Below are 18,174 nucleotides of genomic sequence, written 5' to 3'. Positions count from 1 at the left end.
GGCCCCGAGTGGCCGAGTGGTCTAAAGCGCTCTTCGTTACGGATCGCTGCCATCTCACCTATGTCTGTGGCGGTTCGAGTCTAAGATTCAGCCAATGTGGGCATGTGAGAAAGCTTGCCAGTAGCTTCTCGTGGGTCGGTGGTTCTTTCCGGGGTTTTCCGGGTTCTTCCTCCACCATTAATACTGGCCGCCATGTATAGCCCTATCGTGCTGAAAAATGGCGTTAAACCCCACAACAACAACAACAACAACTTCACTAACTGCTTTTCTTCCAAGCAAGATCACTTATAGATTTAATAAAACTTAGCATCTGGTTAAATCTTGACATTTATGCATAGTATCAGGTTCAAGGTCAAAGGACATGAGAAAGATAACCTGATTAGGTGCTGACAGTGTTTTGATCTCCAACTTGCAAAAGTTGGTTGCACTGTGAAAGCTTACCGTAATTGTAAAGACAGAACCTTGTTTCTGAATCTAGAGTAACTCTAACACTATAATGAGTCCACATTAATAAGTAATATAATACAGAATGTTTTCACTGGTAAATATGTGATGTGTATTTGAACCCCTTGGAGTAATGCTTTTCACAATCTTTCAGATTCCTCATTTGATCTATATTGACTTGTCACTCAACATTTCACTACGATATTGTTGTCAGTAACACATGGCTATAGCTGTAGTTGTTTACATGCTACATGTAGATGAAATTGGCCTAGGTTTTGGTCAGCTGTAGACAGCTATCATCTTGCTGAGGCAACCCAGGGGATGAGGCTATTCATAGGGAAATAAAAGCATGTTAAAAATTTAAAACGTTTAACAAACATCTTTGTGAGATACCCATCTTTAGTTAATTTGATGACCAGATATCTGTGGTTTCAAAAGATTAGAAATTTAATTTATGTTTATGCTGCCATTGATCTTGATCTTAAGCATAAACTGTTTTACTGCAAAAAGAACATTTTCAAGGCACAATAAATGTGTTCCAGTCACTTTGGAAAATGCAACAATCCATCAGACTCCGTTGCTTTTATTTGAGTTTGGTGCTGACTTCCTTTTGATGAAAGTTCTCATTGAAGATTGTAGTTGGCTTTCTTTGATGAAGGGTGGATGTGTTATTGAAATCACCACTAAAGGTCAGCTCTGATGAAGGGTGCATGTGTTATTGAAGTCACCACTAAAGGTCAGCTTTGATAAAGGGTGTATGTGTTATTTAAGTCACTGCTAAAGGTCAGCATTGATGAAGGGCATATGTGTTATTGAAGTCATCACTAAAGGTCAGCTTTGGAGTCGGCTTTCATTGATGAAGGGCATATGTGTTATTAAAGTCACCGCTAAAGGTCAGCATTGGAGTCGGCTTTCTTTGATGAAGGGCATATGTGTTATTGAAGTCATCGCTAAAGATCAGCTTTGGAGTCGGCTTTCTTTGATGAATGGTGCATGTGTTATTGAAGTTACCACTGAAGGTCAGCATTGGAGTCGGCTTTCTTTGATGAAGGGTGCATGTGTTATTGAAGTCACCGCTAAAGGTCAGCATTGGAGTCGGCTTTCTTTGATAAAGGGTGCATGTGTTATTGAAGTCACCACTTTGGAGGATTGGATGTATGCCCATTTCTTATTGTGTGTTCAAATAATTATAGTACATTGATCAAGGCCGATTTTCTTTTCGTTATTCAGAACAATTAGATGCTTCGAAGGTAATCAGTTTTCTTTTTAAAGTTTCAGCAAATCTATTTTTCTGGAGAAATTATTTACAAAAAGGAATTAGACATCATTTGGCTCATTGTAGCAGTTACTGTTCCTGCCTTCAAAGGTTGGTCGATTGTAGCCAGTCCTGGTAGCATGACTATTGGAGTGTATTGCAGCATACAGTACTCAGGCCAGATGTCAGCATAAGCAGATTCTGATATAACAGTGCACTGCTAAGATGGTTTGTCAGTATGAACAAAGAATCTATTCATGTAACAATAGACAGATTCCAGTGCATTTTATATCAAGTTTGCATCTTCCTTTCATAGTGTCTCTGAATTTGTTCACTCCAAACCCAAGATACAAGTTCAAACAGCAACAATGTCACAAAAATAAAATGGCCAGATGGTATATTTTGTCACCATTGAGGAAAAAGTCACAGTGCAATCCCTAAATACAATTTTTACACATTATTTTTTATACTTTCAAGAAGAAATATTTTTAGTGTACATGTATATGAAATTTCAGGAGCTTCGCCATGATAGTCTTACGTAACAATTCATGTGCAATCTCTTCCCCAAAATGATAAAATTTGTTACTAGTTTTTTCATACTTTTAAGAAAGATTTTTTTTCATATACAAGAAAATACATGTATGTGAAATTTCATGAGCCACACCACAGTCGTGTTTTATTTGAATTCATGTTATAACGGAGTGTGCTGTAGCAGGGTCACACTGTAGATAGATACAGTTAAGTTTTTGATACATAGGAGTAGGTACATGTATATTCATGACTTTTAGTAAAACACTATCTAGTAAATCGAATATTATCCACACTGAATAGAGTTTTAATTGTACAGAGCAGTGGAATGTCATTTGGGCCTATAATTTGTTTTTATTTTATTTTTTATAGGGGGACACATTATTAATCAAAATAAAATTGATATCTTCCATTGAGTCCATCTGACTGAAATTAATTTTAGTCTATGTTAGTTCTGGCCAAACAAAATGTGAAAGCTAAGATTCCAACAAATTATGTAATCAGCTGATGGACTGCGATCTGTGCAAATATGTTAGTACCTAATGGGCTGCCATTTGTGTAAATATGTTACTCCCTGATGGGCTGCTGTCTGTGTAAATCTGTTAGTATCTGATGGGTTGTGATCTGTGTAAATCTGAGAGGATCTGATGGGCAGCCATCTGTGTAAATGTGTTAATACTTAATGGGCTGCCATCTGTGTATATCTGTTAGTACTTAATGGGCTGCCATCTGTGTAAATGTATTACTACCTGATGGGCTGTCATCTATGTAAATCTGTTAGTATCTGATGTGTTGTGATCAGTGTAAATGTGAGGATCTGATGGGCTGCCATCTATGTAAATGTGTTACTACCTGATGGCTGCCATCTGTGTAAATATGTTAGTACCTAATGGGTTGTGATCTGTATAAATCTGTGAGGATCTGATGGGCTGCAGTCTGTGTAAATGTGTTTGTACCTGATGGGCTGCCATCTGTGTAAATGTGTTACTAACTGATGGGCTGCCATCTATGTAAATCTGTCAGTTTATGATAGGTTGTGATGTGTAAATCTGTGAGGATCTGATAGGCTGCCATCTGTGTAAGTCTGTTAGTACCTAATGGGTTGCCATCTGTGTAAATGCACTACTGCCTGATGGGCTACCATCTATGTAAATCTGTTTGTATCTGATGGGTTGTGATCTGTGTAAATCTGTTAGGATCTGATGACTCCCATCTGTGTAAATGTGTTGCTACTTGATGGGCTACCAGCTGTGTAAATCTGTTAGTATCTGACTTTTAAACATTAAAATATTGCATCCAGCCACTGAAAAAAAAAACTACTGCCAATCAAATAAATTTAGATTGAGATTACAGTACTTAAAGTTCAGCTTTTATTATTGACAAAAATGTCATCAGTAATGCAAGAGGGGAATAAAGACAACAATATATGAGTGAATATTGGTACTATGAATAACAAAATTTTACAGATTATAATTTTATTAACATTTTTGAGAAAGCTAAAATTGAAACATATCCGCATTAAAGTAAGAAAGCAACATATTGCATGTATAATATAATAGAATATAATGTAATATAACATAACATATCATAATATATTTGGTTCACCTAAATATAAAGGCCAATTTCTGCCAGGTCTTTGCTGTCCATTGTAGACGTGTTGGCCCGGTACTTGTATCCATTTATTATCTTAAAACTACCAATCATCAAACCGTCAAAGACAAATTTGATTTCTCAGATGGCAATTCATTATTTAAAAAAAAATATATTTGGCAATTGAAAATGCATGGCTAGTGTCTTGAGATTTTAGCAATGATGTTGCTGACATCCACTAGTTTAATGTATTTATAAGGTTGTAAAGATGATGCAGATGACTAAATTTCTTAACAAAGGAAAATAAAGAAAGGCAGCATTAGATCAATATTTTGTTAGTTGAAGAGATAAAATGGAGGATTATATAAACAAAGCAGAGAGGGAGGGAGTGAGGGAGAGAGAGAGAGGGTACTAATTCACAATTGGTGATGATTAAAGTTATAAGGAGCGTTAGCCAGAAAATTCCATAGTGTAGCCATTTTCTGATAGACTGGAAAATCATATAAGGCATTATTTTTTAGGACAAAATTTGACATTTGCTTGCAAGATTGTATTTTAATTGACTTGCCACATTTTTCAGTCAAGTCATTCCCTGGATGACTTGGACATTAGCCAAGAAAAGGACAGAGAAAAACAAACTTATCACACACTGAATCTCCCACTGCGCTCCATTCTGAAGAAATCATCAACTGGTTCCTTAACGGGAAAAATTGCAAAGGCATCTAGTGCTTCTGATTTAACAAGTAAGGCTAAAATTCTTTTGTCTGTTTCACAACATCATAACGGCACATCCTTCAAGTTTGCTGAGAAGATGATAACTACAATCCTTGACAGAATGAGAGCCCAGTTAGTTTGAGCAAGAAAATGAAATTTAGCTTCACTTTGAAGTATTATATGAAAGTTGTTGTGGTAATTTTCTGTATGTTGTTGTGGGTAATTTTCTTTAAGTTGTTGTGGGTAATTTTCTGTAAGCTGTTGTGGGTAATTTTCTGTAAGCACTGAGTAAAACTAGTTCCATATCTTATTTTAACCTCTTCACTGCTTATATCAACAAAAAATGTTTCAGTTACTATTCGTAACCATAATACCTTACAGAAAATTACCCACAATGACTTGTAAAAATGGCACCTATTTATACAGGAAAATTCTATTATATTTGCTGTTAGAAATTATACTTTTAATTGTAATTTAAATATACCTTTATACATAATAGTTGGACTCCAGTTCTTGATATTTTTTTAATTTTAATGAATTCAGTCAATTTTATCATTAGAAAATATAAGGTTTTCACCCCATTGAAATGGCCCATATTTTGTCATGGTGATTATAGTTGTAGTGGTAGTGAAAATGAAGATGATGATGCGAAAAGATGGTTATGATAAGGAATAATAATAAGAAGAAGAATATGGTAGGCATATAAGTTTTGTGGTGGGGTGGTGAAGAAGAGAATATAGTTATTATCATCATCATCGTGATCAGTTATTGTGGGATAGCATTTTAGTACATTGAGCAGCCCTCCTTTTATATTGAAAATTGATTAATCATTTTCAGTACAATTTTATTTTCTACCCTTATAGATCTCTGCCTTAAATATTTTATGATTTAGCAACACCAGCATTTTTTTCTTCAAAATCCTGCTTAGAGCAAGGACATTTTTACTGAATTAATTTAATGTCTAGTGCAGACATTGAAATGATTAATTTTATTAGTGAAATGAAAACAGAATGCAGAGCAAATGAAGAATGTATGGACGATGAATACACAGTTGAGGTCAGTTATGAGATTTAATCTGGTCTGATACAACCTCAGAGCCTTTGAAGATGTAATTTGTCATTTGTAGGGCTCATCTGGGGTTGCAAGTTCACACCATGATAATTGACACTGACCAAATATGTCTGCTGACTGTAAGAAGTAAGTGAGCATGAGTTTAAGACCACCATTGTGTCTGTTATCTCAAAGAAATACTGGTTGACAAGTTTAGCCAACCGGTTAGCTAATTCAGGAATCACATTGCCTGAACAATGGTGAGTTTATAACATGACAGAAAAAAGCTAACTTTCTATTTTGCCTAAATACATCAAACAGATTTGTCAAAGAGGCTCCAAAGATGTATGATTTTTCATATCACATCAGGAACATCTTGATAAATAACTGAGTTGGATCACATTGAAACAAGAACAGTGTAAACTGTGTCAAGCCTGTAGCCAGAAACCTGTAACCAGAAAATTCGTATGTTGTTGTGCAAAATAAGTTTATGTCACTGATGTTGACTGAGCCATCCAGCAGAGGCATAGAAATGACTAGTGAAGACAGCAGTGCCATTGAAATAGCTAGTGCAGACAATGGCGACAGCAAATATTATCAAGAAACAAATTAATTAGAGGTTTTAAGCATTATGTTATATGGAAATACTAAAAGTAATTTTATAACTCTAAAGTATGAGTAGCAGATACAGTGTCAGGATTTTTAAAAGAAAGGAAATCCCATGCAGTGATACAGAATCACATGCAATGATACAGAATCTCATGCAATAATACAGAATCACATGCAGTGATTCAGAATCTCATGCAGTGATACAGAATCACATGCAATGATACAGAATCTCATGCAGTGATACAGAATCTCATGCATTGATAAAGAATCACATGCAATGATACAGAATCACATGCAATGATACAGAATCACATGCCTCTCATGCAGTGATACAGAATCTCATGCAATGATGCAGAATCACATGCAGTGATACAGAATCTCATACAGTGATACAGAATCACATGCAATGATACAGAATCTCATGTGGTGATAAAGAATCACATGCAATGATACAGAATCACATGCAGTGATACAGAATCTCATGCAGTGATACAGAATCACATGCAGTGATACAGAATCTCGTGGTGATACAGAATCACATGCAGTGATACAGAATCACATGCAGTGATACAGAACCTCATGCAATGATACAGAATCATATGCAATGATACAGAATCTCATGCAGTGATACAGAATCACATGCAATGATACAGAATCTCATGCAGTGATACAGAATCACATGCAATGATACAGAATCTCATGCAGTGATACAGAATCTCATGCAGTGATACAGAATCACATGCAATGATACAGAATCTCATGCGGTGAGACAGAAACTGTGTGGTCAGTATTCAAGCAGATGAAGAAGGGTAAAATATTTTAAATCATCGACTGTCATTGTACACTGTGCAACCATTTACGAGTTATTAGAATACTTCATATGAGCCAGGGTGCAGTGATTTCTCCAAATACTTGCTTCATATATATACCGGTATTCTTCTTGAGGCAGACATGATCAACTGATAATGATGTCATGATATCTTTATCTGTTGTTGTATCTGTACAGTTTTTATCTGCATGAAATAAATAATAAAATTTACTTTGCTGAGAGATATTCTTTAGCTGTATTGAGATTGTATCCCACAATGCCTGTGGCATGCTGTCTGCTGTATGTTAGTAAAAATAATGCTTTCTATGTTTATCACTTCTGACCTTTCGATTTTGGAAAGTTAGTTTAAATATGTAAAGGGACTTAATTCTTAACTAAGGGACATTATTAATCAGTGGTTATCTCTCTTGATATAGTTTGATGGCTATGTTGCACTTAAACTAATACAGAATCATCTCTGTGGAAGATGCTTATACCAAAAGTAATTTAAATATTTTTGTCAAAATGTTTGTGAATTTTTTTAATTTAATTTCTTTGTCTGGACATCAAGATAAGAAAAGACCTGAAACATTTATAATTAAGATCATATGTGTTTGAAGCAGTATTAGTGTTTGCTTATGGTCATGAAAAAGGAACATGATTTATCAGTATCGAATAAGTTATGTTTATTTCTTTGATCCTCTTAATGTAGTATTTCATTAATCATCCAAGCCATCTATATTCTTAATTCTCTGATTTATATTTATTGCAGTTGCAATTATGGTTTTAATTATTGTAAATTCATTTGTATCCATTGCATTTTATGCAGATGCTAATTTGATGCTTCTGATAAGACAAGATACAAAAGAAATAATTCTATCCTTAGTTATGAAAAATCTGACAAAATCAATCTGACATTCAATGAAAAATGAAGAGATGATTTTACTGAAATGCAGACATGAATGGAGTGCAGATAAATGCAAATAAAATACTGATTTGGCTAATTTTTCCATTCAGTGTATATTATTTAACTCAAATCAGATGTTCTGAGATCAATATTTATTGAAGTCTTGTTAATCTGGGCCTCATTAATTAGAATGCTACAGTTTCAAAATGACAATTTTTGGAAACAGATTTCCTCTATGTCTTTAACAGGATGTCTTTTAACCTCCCAGCCATCCCGATATATTGTATGAATCCTTATAAAATCCATGGATTTTTTCACATATTGTTCCCCATAATATTTTCAAAATCACTATAATATCCCTGTTTTATGTGATAGAAGCAAGTGCCAGTTTTTTTTTGCATTTTCTTTTTTTAAGAAGAGGGAGTGAAAATGGGACAAAGAAAGATTTATCTTGAGGAAGCACTCAATACATGTGTTTGTTAGTTCCTGATGATATTTTTAAATTGAATTATTAATATTTGCTAATTGGCATTGTTTCAATGCTTAAAAATGTGGCAAGAATTCAAGCTATTAGCACATCAGTATCACTATATTGATTTAGAATTGCTTTATAAAATCCATACATTTTTTAAAGAACCCCAGCCCCCCCACCATGTCCTGTAAAATCACTGAATCACTTTTGGAAAATGTAGCTGAAAGGCCTGTGTTAGTCCTGACTGATTTATCCATGTTAAAGAGGTAACCAGATAATGGGGTTTCATTGTAATTTCCTTTAAGTAATATGTATTAATTGCTCGTTTGATGCTTTCTTTGATTTCAGCTGGGATCAATAACTATTTTAGGAAATTATCTGATCAACACAAAGACAGCATTTTAGAAGATTTACCATACTACATGAATGTAAGTTGGAAGAAATTTACTTAAATACCCTAACAATTAAAGTAGCTTAGATGCAAGCCTACTTCATATATAAGCCATACATTGCTACTACAGAGTCATAGACAAGCCGTACATTTCTACTCCAGAATCATAAACAAGCCATGCATTCCTGCTCCAGAGTCATAAACAAGCCATACATTTCTGCTTCAGAGACATATATAAGCCATACATTTCGACTCCCGAGTCATAAACAAGTAAACATTCCTGCTCCAGTCATATACAAACCATACATTTATACTCCTGAGTCATATATAAGCCATACATTCCTGCTCCAGAGTCATAAACAAGCCATACATTTCTACTCCAGAGTCATAAACAGACCATACATTTCTACTCCAGAGACATATATAAGCCATATATTTCTACTCCAGAGTCATATATAAGCCATACATTCCTGCTCCAGAGTCATATATAAGTCATACATTCCTGCTCCAGAGTCATAAACAAGCCATACATTTCTACTCCAGAGTCATAAACAAGCCATACATTTCTACTCCAGAGACATATATAAGCCATACATTCCTGCTCCAGAGTCATATACAAACCATACATTTATACTCCAGAGTCATAAACAAGCCATACATTCCTGCTCCAGAGTCATATACAAACCATATATTTCTACTCCAGAGTCATATACAAACCATACATTTCTACTCCAGAGTCATATATAAGCCATACATTTCTACTCCAGAGACATATATAAGCCATACATTTCTACTCCAGAGTCATATACAAACCATACGTTTCTACTCCAGAGTCATATACAAGCCATACATGTCTACTCCAGAGACATGTACAAACCATACATTTCTACTCCAGAGTCATATATAAGCCATACATTTCTACTCCAGAGACATGTATAAGCCATACATTTCTACTCCAGAGTCATATACAAACCATACATTTCTACTCAAGAGTCATATACAAACCATACATTTCTACTCCAGAGTCATAAACAAGCCATACATTCCTGCTCCAGAGTCATAAACAAGCCATACATTCCTGCTCCAGAGACATATATAAGCCATAAAATAAACTCATAATTATTTTGCTTATTTTGTTCACATTCTGAATACTTACAGTGTGTGGGTGGGGTTGGGTGTAGTTATTTTGGAGGGGTGTGAGAAGCAGTTTTAAGGGTATTTTTGAAGCTACTTGGCATTTGTAAACTGCAGTCCATTATTAATGCTTCATGAAATTTATTATTTTATTACAGAAGGATAGCATACAAAACATGTCCAAGCACGTCAGATTGGTAAGTTTTACAATGTTAAGCACAAACTAAGTTTAGAATAATTTATTTTGGCTATCAACAATTATATTTATAAAAAATAAAGTAAATGCTTACATTTCTGAAATATTCTCTTTTTCATTCATGTATTTAAAGTTGCATTGCCTTCCCCATCCACCCCTGTCCCCCCAACAGAAAATTGACATAATGGCATGACATCGCTTATTTTGTAGATGTACCTATAAAAAATAATTAAAAATATTTAGCAAAATTATGTAAACAAACTGGCAAATAGGCTAGTGGCATGAGCACCTGTGCTTACTTCACTAATAATTAACAGTTGACAAAACTAAGTGTGAAACACATGTCACTGTCCGATTGTCTGATTTTCACTACTGGACAATTTGTGTGTGACCTAAAAGCCACTGAACCAGAAAGAAGATAAGTGTAGCACGTGCGATTGTGCTTGGCTCACTCAAAATTACCTCCATGGTTAGCAAAACTAAGTACAGAACACATGCTGTCACTGTCCCATTGTCACTATAGGACTGCTTTTGCTATATGAAAACCAGTTTTACCTCCGAAGTAAGTTGGATCCAGTTGACAGTTAAGATTATTGTCTGGATATGGTGCATGCTTATGTCAGTTGGTTAAATTAATAAAAATTTTAGTGTGGGTGATCGGAATGGAATTCAGTGGTTAGACAATCATTTTATATAGTCATGCTTTGTTAATTTTACATTGCAAATTGTAACCTTTTGCTTACTAGAAATTTTTGTCACACCATTGTGTCACATTCATGTCACTGTCACATGCTGCTGCTTTGTAAAAGAATTAGTATGTGCCTAAAAGTCACTGAAATGCTTTATGCTAAAAGTCACTGAGATGCTTTATGCTAAAAGTCACTGGGATGCTTGTGCTAAAAGTCACTGAAATGCTTTATGCTAAAAGTCACTGGGATGCTTTATGCTAAACAGTAAATTGTGGTAAGCACTTTTGATTTAGACTGGTCATCAGTTAGAATCATTTCATTTGGTTCTTTGCCACAAGTATAGCTAATGAGGGTTTTCACTTGCAGCTTACACAAGGCTATGGTGTCTACAAAGCAGATAAATCTTTTTTTCACAAATGGTGTTGTGACAAAGACCATGCCAAAATAATCATCAGTATTTAAAGCTTAAATTGGCATTTGTTATAAATAGATTGATATTTAAGACTGCCCTGAAATGTTGTTGTTGTTGTTGTAGTAGTGTTTAATGCCATTTTTTAACACAAGATAGGCTATACATGGCGGCCAGTATAAATGCTGGAGGAAGAACCTGGGGAAAACCCCAGAAAGAGTTACCTACCCATGAGAAGCAACTGGCAAGCTTTCTCACATACCCACATTGGCCAAACCCGATACTCGAACCCACGCAGACAGAGGTGAGATGGTAGAGATCCATAACGGTGAGTGCTTTAGACCACTAGGCCACTTGGAGCCCCACCCTGAAATGGATGATAATGATGAAACTTTAAGTCAGACCATAGCGGCAGATAAAATTTCAGCGTGAATTGTAAATGCACCTACAGTATAAGCTAAACTTTGAAAGTGAACATTTCTGCTTTAACTTTCTACACTTATGTAGGTGGATTGAGACAGTACATGTGCAGGTTCATACTATAATACAAATCCAATTTAAAAGTCATCTTCCTGTGTCTTCTCATGGAAATTATAAACACTGTTCCCTATTGTTCAGTTATTTTTCATTTTAATTCTATGCCATGAGAACTTGACCCCAAGTTTAAAAAATGTAGAATGAATGAACACTGGTTCTGCAATATAAAGAATTCATGCATCCTATTAATTTTTGCATTTGTGAGGAAATGCAGATTTATAAGCAACATAGTTATTATTGAACATATTATCTGTTGTCGATGTTGTTTTGGGTTTAAAGCCATTTCTTTGCAAAATATAGGCTACACATAGCAGCCAGTAAAACTGGTTGAGGAAGCATCATGGAAACCCTGGTAAGAACCACCGACCCATTGAATGATACTGGTAAGCTTTCTCACATACCCACAATGGCTGAACCAGAGACTGAAACCCATATGGACAGAGCTGTGGTGGCAGTGACTGGTAAAGTTGAGTGCTTTAGACAGCTCAGCCACAAGGTTACCCAAAATATAATATTTGAACTTTAAACAAAAATATTTATTTGTATAGTACACATATTTCGAATGACATGGACATGGAGCTTTCATCACATGATGTACCAGTATATTGGTATCTATAGCATTTACTTAGGGGGCCCCAAGTGGCCAACTGGTCTAAAGTGCTCTCCGTTATGGGTGACTGCCATCTCACCTCTGTCTGTGTGGGTTCGAGTCTCGGATTCGGCCAGTTTGGGTATGTGAGAAAGCTTGCCAGAAGCTTCTCATGGGTTGGTGGTTCTTTCCGGGATTTTCCTGGGTTCTTCCTCTACCATTAATACTGGCTGCCATGTATAGCCTATCATGATCTTAAAAATGGCATTAAACCCCACAACAACAACAACACAGCATTTACTTTGAGTCAGAAGCAGAGTTAACCCTGATTTTCTGGTGCAAAATGTGACAGTAGGTCGATCTTTGTCTATATGTTATGTATGTGTTTGTTTTTTTCTTTTTCATTTGATGACTAAAGTACACGAATCTAGCAAAGATCCTTAAACTATGACACAGTTTTAATTTGAAATTTATGCAATTAAAGACTAATTAGAGTGGGGGTGCCCACTTTTTGGCACAAAATTACTTTTGTGTATCAGATATTTTGAAAGATGTCTATATTAACAGTATTCTTATTAGCTACTATTTTAGAAAGGCTTTACAAATTGCAACACTGTATTTTTACAACATTGTCACATTTATTGTTGCATTGACCAGGCCTTGTACTTTTAAATTTGAGCCAACTGTTTGAAAACATGAAGAAGACTGACTTGAAAATTACATGTTCCAGCTGTTATCCTTTTCACTGCCTTTAATATTGATAGAATATTTCAAGATATATGATTTTGTAAAATTTTAAATGCAAATTCGTTCATTTTTCTCCTAGTTCCTGCTGAATTACCGCATATATTTGTCCAATAAAAATGATATACAATAAATATTTCCCACCAGAAATAGTTACAGATTATAAATACATTTCAGATTTGTTTCTGAAATGATTCAGGAGTTATGCTTAATATATGTCTGAATATATGTTGTATTTTATGTTTATAAGTACTTGTATCTTTTGTTTAGGACAGACTGTAAGTACAATGTTTGACATGTTATCATCACTGGTATCTTATGTTTTGGACAGACTGTAAGTACAATGTTTGACATGTTATCATGACTGGTATCTTTTTTTTTTAGGACAGACTGTAAGTACAATGTTTGACATGTTATCATCATTGGTGTCTTATGTTTTGGACGGACTGTAAGTACAATGTTTGACATGTTATCATGACTGGTATCTTATGTTTTGGACAGACTGTAAGTACAATGTTTGACATGTTATCATCACTGGTATCTTTTTTTTTAGGACAGACTGTAAGTACAATGTTTGACATGTTATCATGACTGGTATCTTTTTTTTTAGGACAGACTGTAAGTACAATGTTTGACATGTTATCATGACTGGTATCTTATGTTTTGGACAGACTATAAGTACAATGTTTGACATGTTATCATGACTGGTATCTTATGTTTTGGACAGACAGTGTAAGTACAATGTTTGACATGTTATCATCGCTGGTATCTTATGTTTTGGACAGACTGTAAGTACAGTGTTTGACATGTTATCATGACTGATATCTTATGTTTAGGACAGACTGTAAGTACAATGTTTGACATGTTATCATCGCTGGTATCTTATGTTTTGGACAGACTGTAAGTACAATGTTTGACATGTTATCATCACTGATATCTTTTTTTAATAGACTGTAAGTACTATGTTTGACATGTTACTATCACTGGTATCTTATGTTTTGGACAGACTGTAAGTACAGTGTTTGACATGTTATCATGACTGGTATCTTATGTTTTGGACAGATTGTAAGTACAGTGTTTGACATGTTATCATCGCTGGTATCTTATGTTTTGGACAGACTGTAAGTACAATGTTTGACATGTTATCATCACTGATATCTTTTTTTAATAGACTGTAAGTACTATGTTTGACATGTTACTATCACTGGTATCTTATGTTTTGGACAGACTGTAAGTACTATGTTTGACGTGTTATCATCACTGGTATCTTATGTTTAGGACAGACAGTAAGTACAATGTTTGACATGTTATCATCACTGATATCTTATGTTTTGGACGGACTGTAAGTACAGTGTTTGACATGTTATCATGACTGGTATCTTATGTTTTGGACAGACTGTAAGTACAATGTTTGACATGTTATCATCACTGGTATCTTTTTTTAATAGACTGTAAGTACTATGTTTGACATGTTACTATCACTGGTATCTTATGTTTAGGACAGACAGTAAGTACAATGTTTGACATGTTATCATCACTGATATCTTATGTTTTGGACAGACTGTAAGTACAGTGTTTGACATGTTATCATGACTGGTATCTTATGTTTTGGACAGACTGTAAGTACTATGTTTGACATGTTATCATCACTGGTATCTTATGTTTAGGACAGACTGTAAGTACAATGTTTGACATGTTATCATCACTGGTATCTTATGTTTTGGACAGATTGTAAGTACAATGTTTGACATGTTATCATGACTGGTATCTTATGTTTAGGACAGACAGTGTAAGTACAATGTTTGACATGTTATCATCACTGGTATCTTTTTTAATAGACTGTAAGTACTATGTTTGACATGTTATCATCACTGGTATCTTATGTTTAGGACAGACTGTAAGTACAATGTTTGACATGTTATCATCACTGATATCTTATGTTTAGGACAGACTGTAAGTACAATGTTTGACATGTTATCATCACTGATATCTTATGTTTTGGACAGACTGTAAGTACAGTGTTTGACATGTTATCATGACTGGTATCTTATGTTTTGGAGAGACTGTAAGTACAATGTTTGACATGTTATCATGACTGGTATCTTATGTTTTGGACAGATTGTAAGTACAATGTTTGACATGTTATCATCACTGGTATCTTTTTTTAATAGACTGTAAGTACTATGTTTGACATGTTACTATCACTGGTATCTTATGTTTTGGACAGACTGTAAGTACTATGTTTGACATGTTATCATCACTGGTATCTTATGTTTAGGACAGACAGTAAATACAATGTTTGACATGTTATCATCACTGATATCTTATGTTTAGGACAGACTGTAAGTACAATGTTTGACATGTTATCATCGCTGGTATCTTATGTTTTGGACAGACAGTGTAAGTACAATGTTTGACATGTTATCATCGCTGGTATCTTATGTTTAGGACAGACAGTAAGTACAGTGTTTGACATGTTATCATGACTGGTATTTTATGTTTTGGACAGACTGTAAGTACAATGTTTGACATGTTATCATCACTGGTATCTTATGTTTTGGACAGATTGTAAGTACAATGTTTGACATGTTATCATCACTGGTATCTTTTTTTAATAGACTGTAAGTACTATGTTTGACATGTTACTATCATTGGTATCTTATGTTTAGGACAGACTGTAAGTACAATGTTTGACATGTTATCATCGCTGGTATCTTATGTTTAGGACAGACAGTAAGTACAATGTTTGACATGTTATCATCGCTGGTATCTTATGTTTAGGACAGACAGTAAGTACAATGTTTGACATGTTATCATCGCTGGTATCTTATGTTTAGGACAGACTGTAAGTACAATGTTTGACATGTTATCATCGCTGGTATCTTATGTTTAGGACAGACTGTAAGTACAATGTTTGACATGTTATCATCACTGATATCTTATGTTTTGGACAGACTGTAAGTACAGTGTTTGACATGTTATCATCGCTGGTATCTTATGTTTTGGACAGACTGTAAGTACAATGTTTGACATGTTATTATCACTGGTATCTTTTTTTTAGGACAGACTGTAAGTACAATGTTTGACATGTTATTATCACTGGTATCTTTTTTTAGGACAGACTGTAAGTACAATGTTTGATATGTTATCATCACTGGTATCTTATGTTTTGGACAGATTGTAAGTACAATGTTTGACATGTTATCATCACTGGTATCTTTTTTTTAGGACAGACAGTAAGTACAATGTTTGACATGTTATCATCACTGGTATCTTATGTTTTGGACAGATTGTAAGTACAATGTTTGACATGTTATCATCATTGGTATCTTATGTTTTGGACAGACAGTGTAAGTACAATGTTTGGCATGTTATCATCACTGGTATCTTATGTTTTGGACAGACTGTAAGTACAATGTTTGACATGTTATCATCACTGGTATCTTATGTTTTGGACAGACAGTGTAAGTACAATGTTTGACATGTTATCATCACTGGTCTCTTATGTTTTGGACAGATTGTAAGTACAATGTTTGACATGTTATCATCATTGGTATCTTATGTTTTGGACAGACAGTGTAAGTACAATGTTTGGCATGTTATCATCACTGGTATCTTATGTTTTGGACAGACTGTAAGTACAATGTTTGACATGTTATCATCTCTGGTATCTTATGTTTTGGACAGATTATAAGTACAATGTTTGGCATGTTATCATCACTGGTATCTTATGTTTTGGACAGACAGTGTAAGTACAATGTTTGGCATGTTATCATCACTGGTATCTTATGTTTTGGACAGACAGTAAGTACAATGTTTGACATGTTATCATCATTGGTATCTTATGTTTTGGACAGACAGTAAGTACAATGTTTGACATGTTATCATGACTGGTATCTTATGTTTTGGACAGACAGTGTAAGTACAATGTTTGGCATGTTATCATGACTGGTATCTTATGTTTTGGACAGATTGGAAGTACAATGTTTGACATGTTATCATCATTGGTATCTTATGTTTTGGACAGACACTGTAAGTACAATGTTTGACATGTTATCATCGCTGGTATCTTTTTTTTAGGACAGACAGTAAGTACAATGTTTGACATGTTATCATCGCTGGTATCTTTTTTTTAGGACAGACTGTATGTACAATGTTTGACATGTTATCATCACTGGTATCTTTTATACACTGTATCAATAAGAATACATTGGCCTATTTCTTTTTTTTTATTGTATCTATTTTTATGCTATCACATCCATACTGCATAATTTTTAAAACTATAGGATAATTTGTTACAAATTATTAGAATGTGTACACCACTTCTGATTGCAATCAATTGGGCATGAGAGGAAAGAGACTAAACAATCAAGATTCTCATTTATGTACATTGAATTTTGTGTCTGAAAGCACTTTCAATGACACAAAATCAGATAAAGCAGGTGTCTTCTTGACTTGGACTGATAGGTTTTGAATCGAAGAACATTTTAATCTTAATTAGATAAAATGTCTCAGACAGAATATGGCAGTATATTATATATTTTTTTAATGAATGTATTCAATTGAAATTCTGAAATTGTAGGTGGCAGTGCAAATATACAGCAGTTGTTGGCAACAAGCTTCTCCTGCCACACCTGTCAATGGAATTGTCAAAATTGTAATTAGGGCCATTATCTCCATGTGGATCATGAATGCATTGTTACCCACACAAACCATTGGATTGCTGGTCAGCTTCCTCATGGAGAGTTCTGTAAAGGTCAGCAAATATGGCTATATTCAGGATTTGTTTATAACAGTATTCTGTGACTTTTGTCCATCTAATTGCCTTCAGATACTACCAGTTTCTTTTTTTATTGCACCCCCATCCCACTTCCATAAATTTTATTGGTAGAATAAACAGATAAATATTAAACCTTGTATATTTTTTATTTCAGCCTCCAGAACCAGTGAAGGTTAAAAATTTATCAGCAGACAAAGTAAGTTATCCCCATTTTACTGACAATATTACTGACAGCAGATGTACCACCAGATTCAAGAAAGCATCAAAACATAAGCAGAAGCTGTTTTGCAATAATTTTATTTTATCCCATCAGTTTTGCGATTTGCTG

The 18,174-nt window shown here is 34.5% G+C and overlaps 1 protein-coding gene across 1 annotated transcript in view; it reads left to right on the top strand.

The window, feature by feature from the left end:
• LOC149781848 (chloride channel protein 2-like) overlaps positions 1 to 18,174 on the top strand; it is a 111,962-nt gene that overhangs the window by 68,783 nt on the left and 25,005 nt on the right. Inside the window, exons 20-23 of the mRNA XM_089936036.1 lie at positions 4,398 to 4,560; positions 8,726 to 8,805; positions 10,061 to 10,099; positions 18,001 to 18,042. Of these exons, the coding sequence (XP_089792162.1) occupies positions 4,398 to 4,560; positions 8,726 to 8,805; positions 10,061 to 10,099; positions 18,001 to 18,042 (324 nt within the window). The remainder of the gene's footprint in view (positions 1 to 4,397; positions 4,561 to 8,725; positions 8,806 to 10,060; positions 10,100 to 18,000; positions 18,043 to 18,174) is intronic.

Source organism: Sinohyriopsis cumingii, chromosome 15, assembly GCF_028554795.1.
Source record: "Sinohyriopsis cumingii isolate HCF-2022 chromosome 15, ASM2855479v2, whole genome shotgun sequence".
NCBI classification, from domain to species: domain Eukaryota; kingdom Metazoa; phylum Mollusca; class Bivalvia; order Unionida; family Unionidae; genus Sinohyriopsis; species Sinohyriopsis cumingii.
Note: the sequence above shows the minus strand (reverse complement) of the source record. Positions and strands in the feature narration are given on the sequence as shown.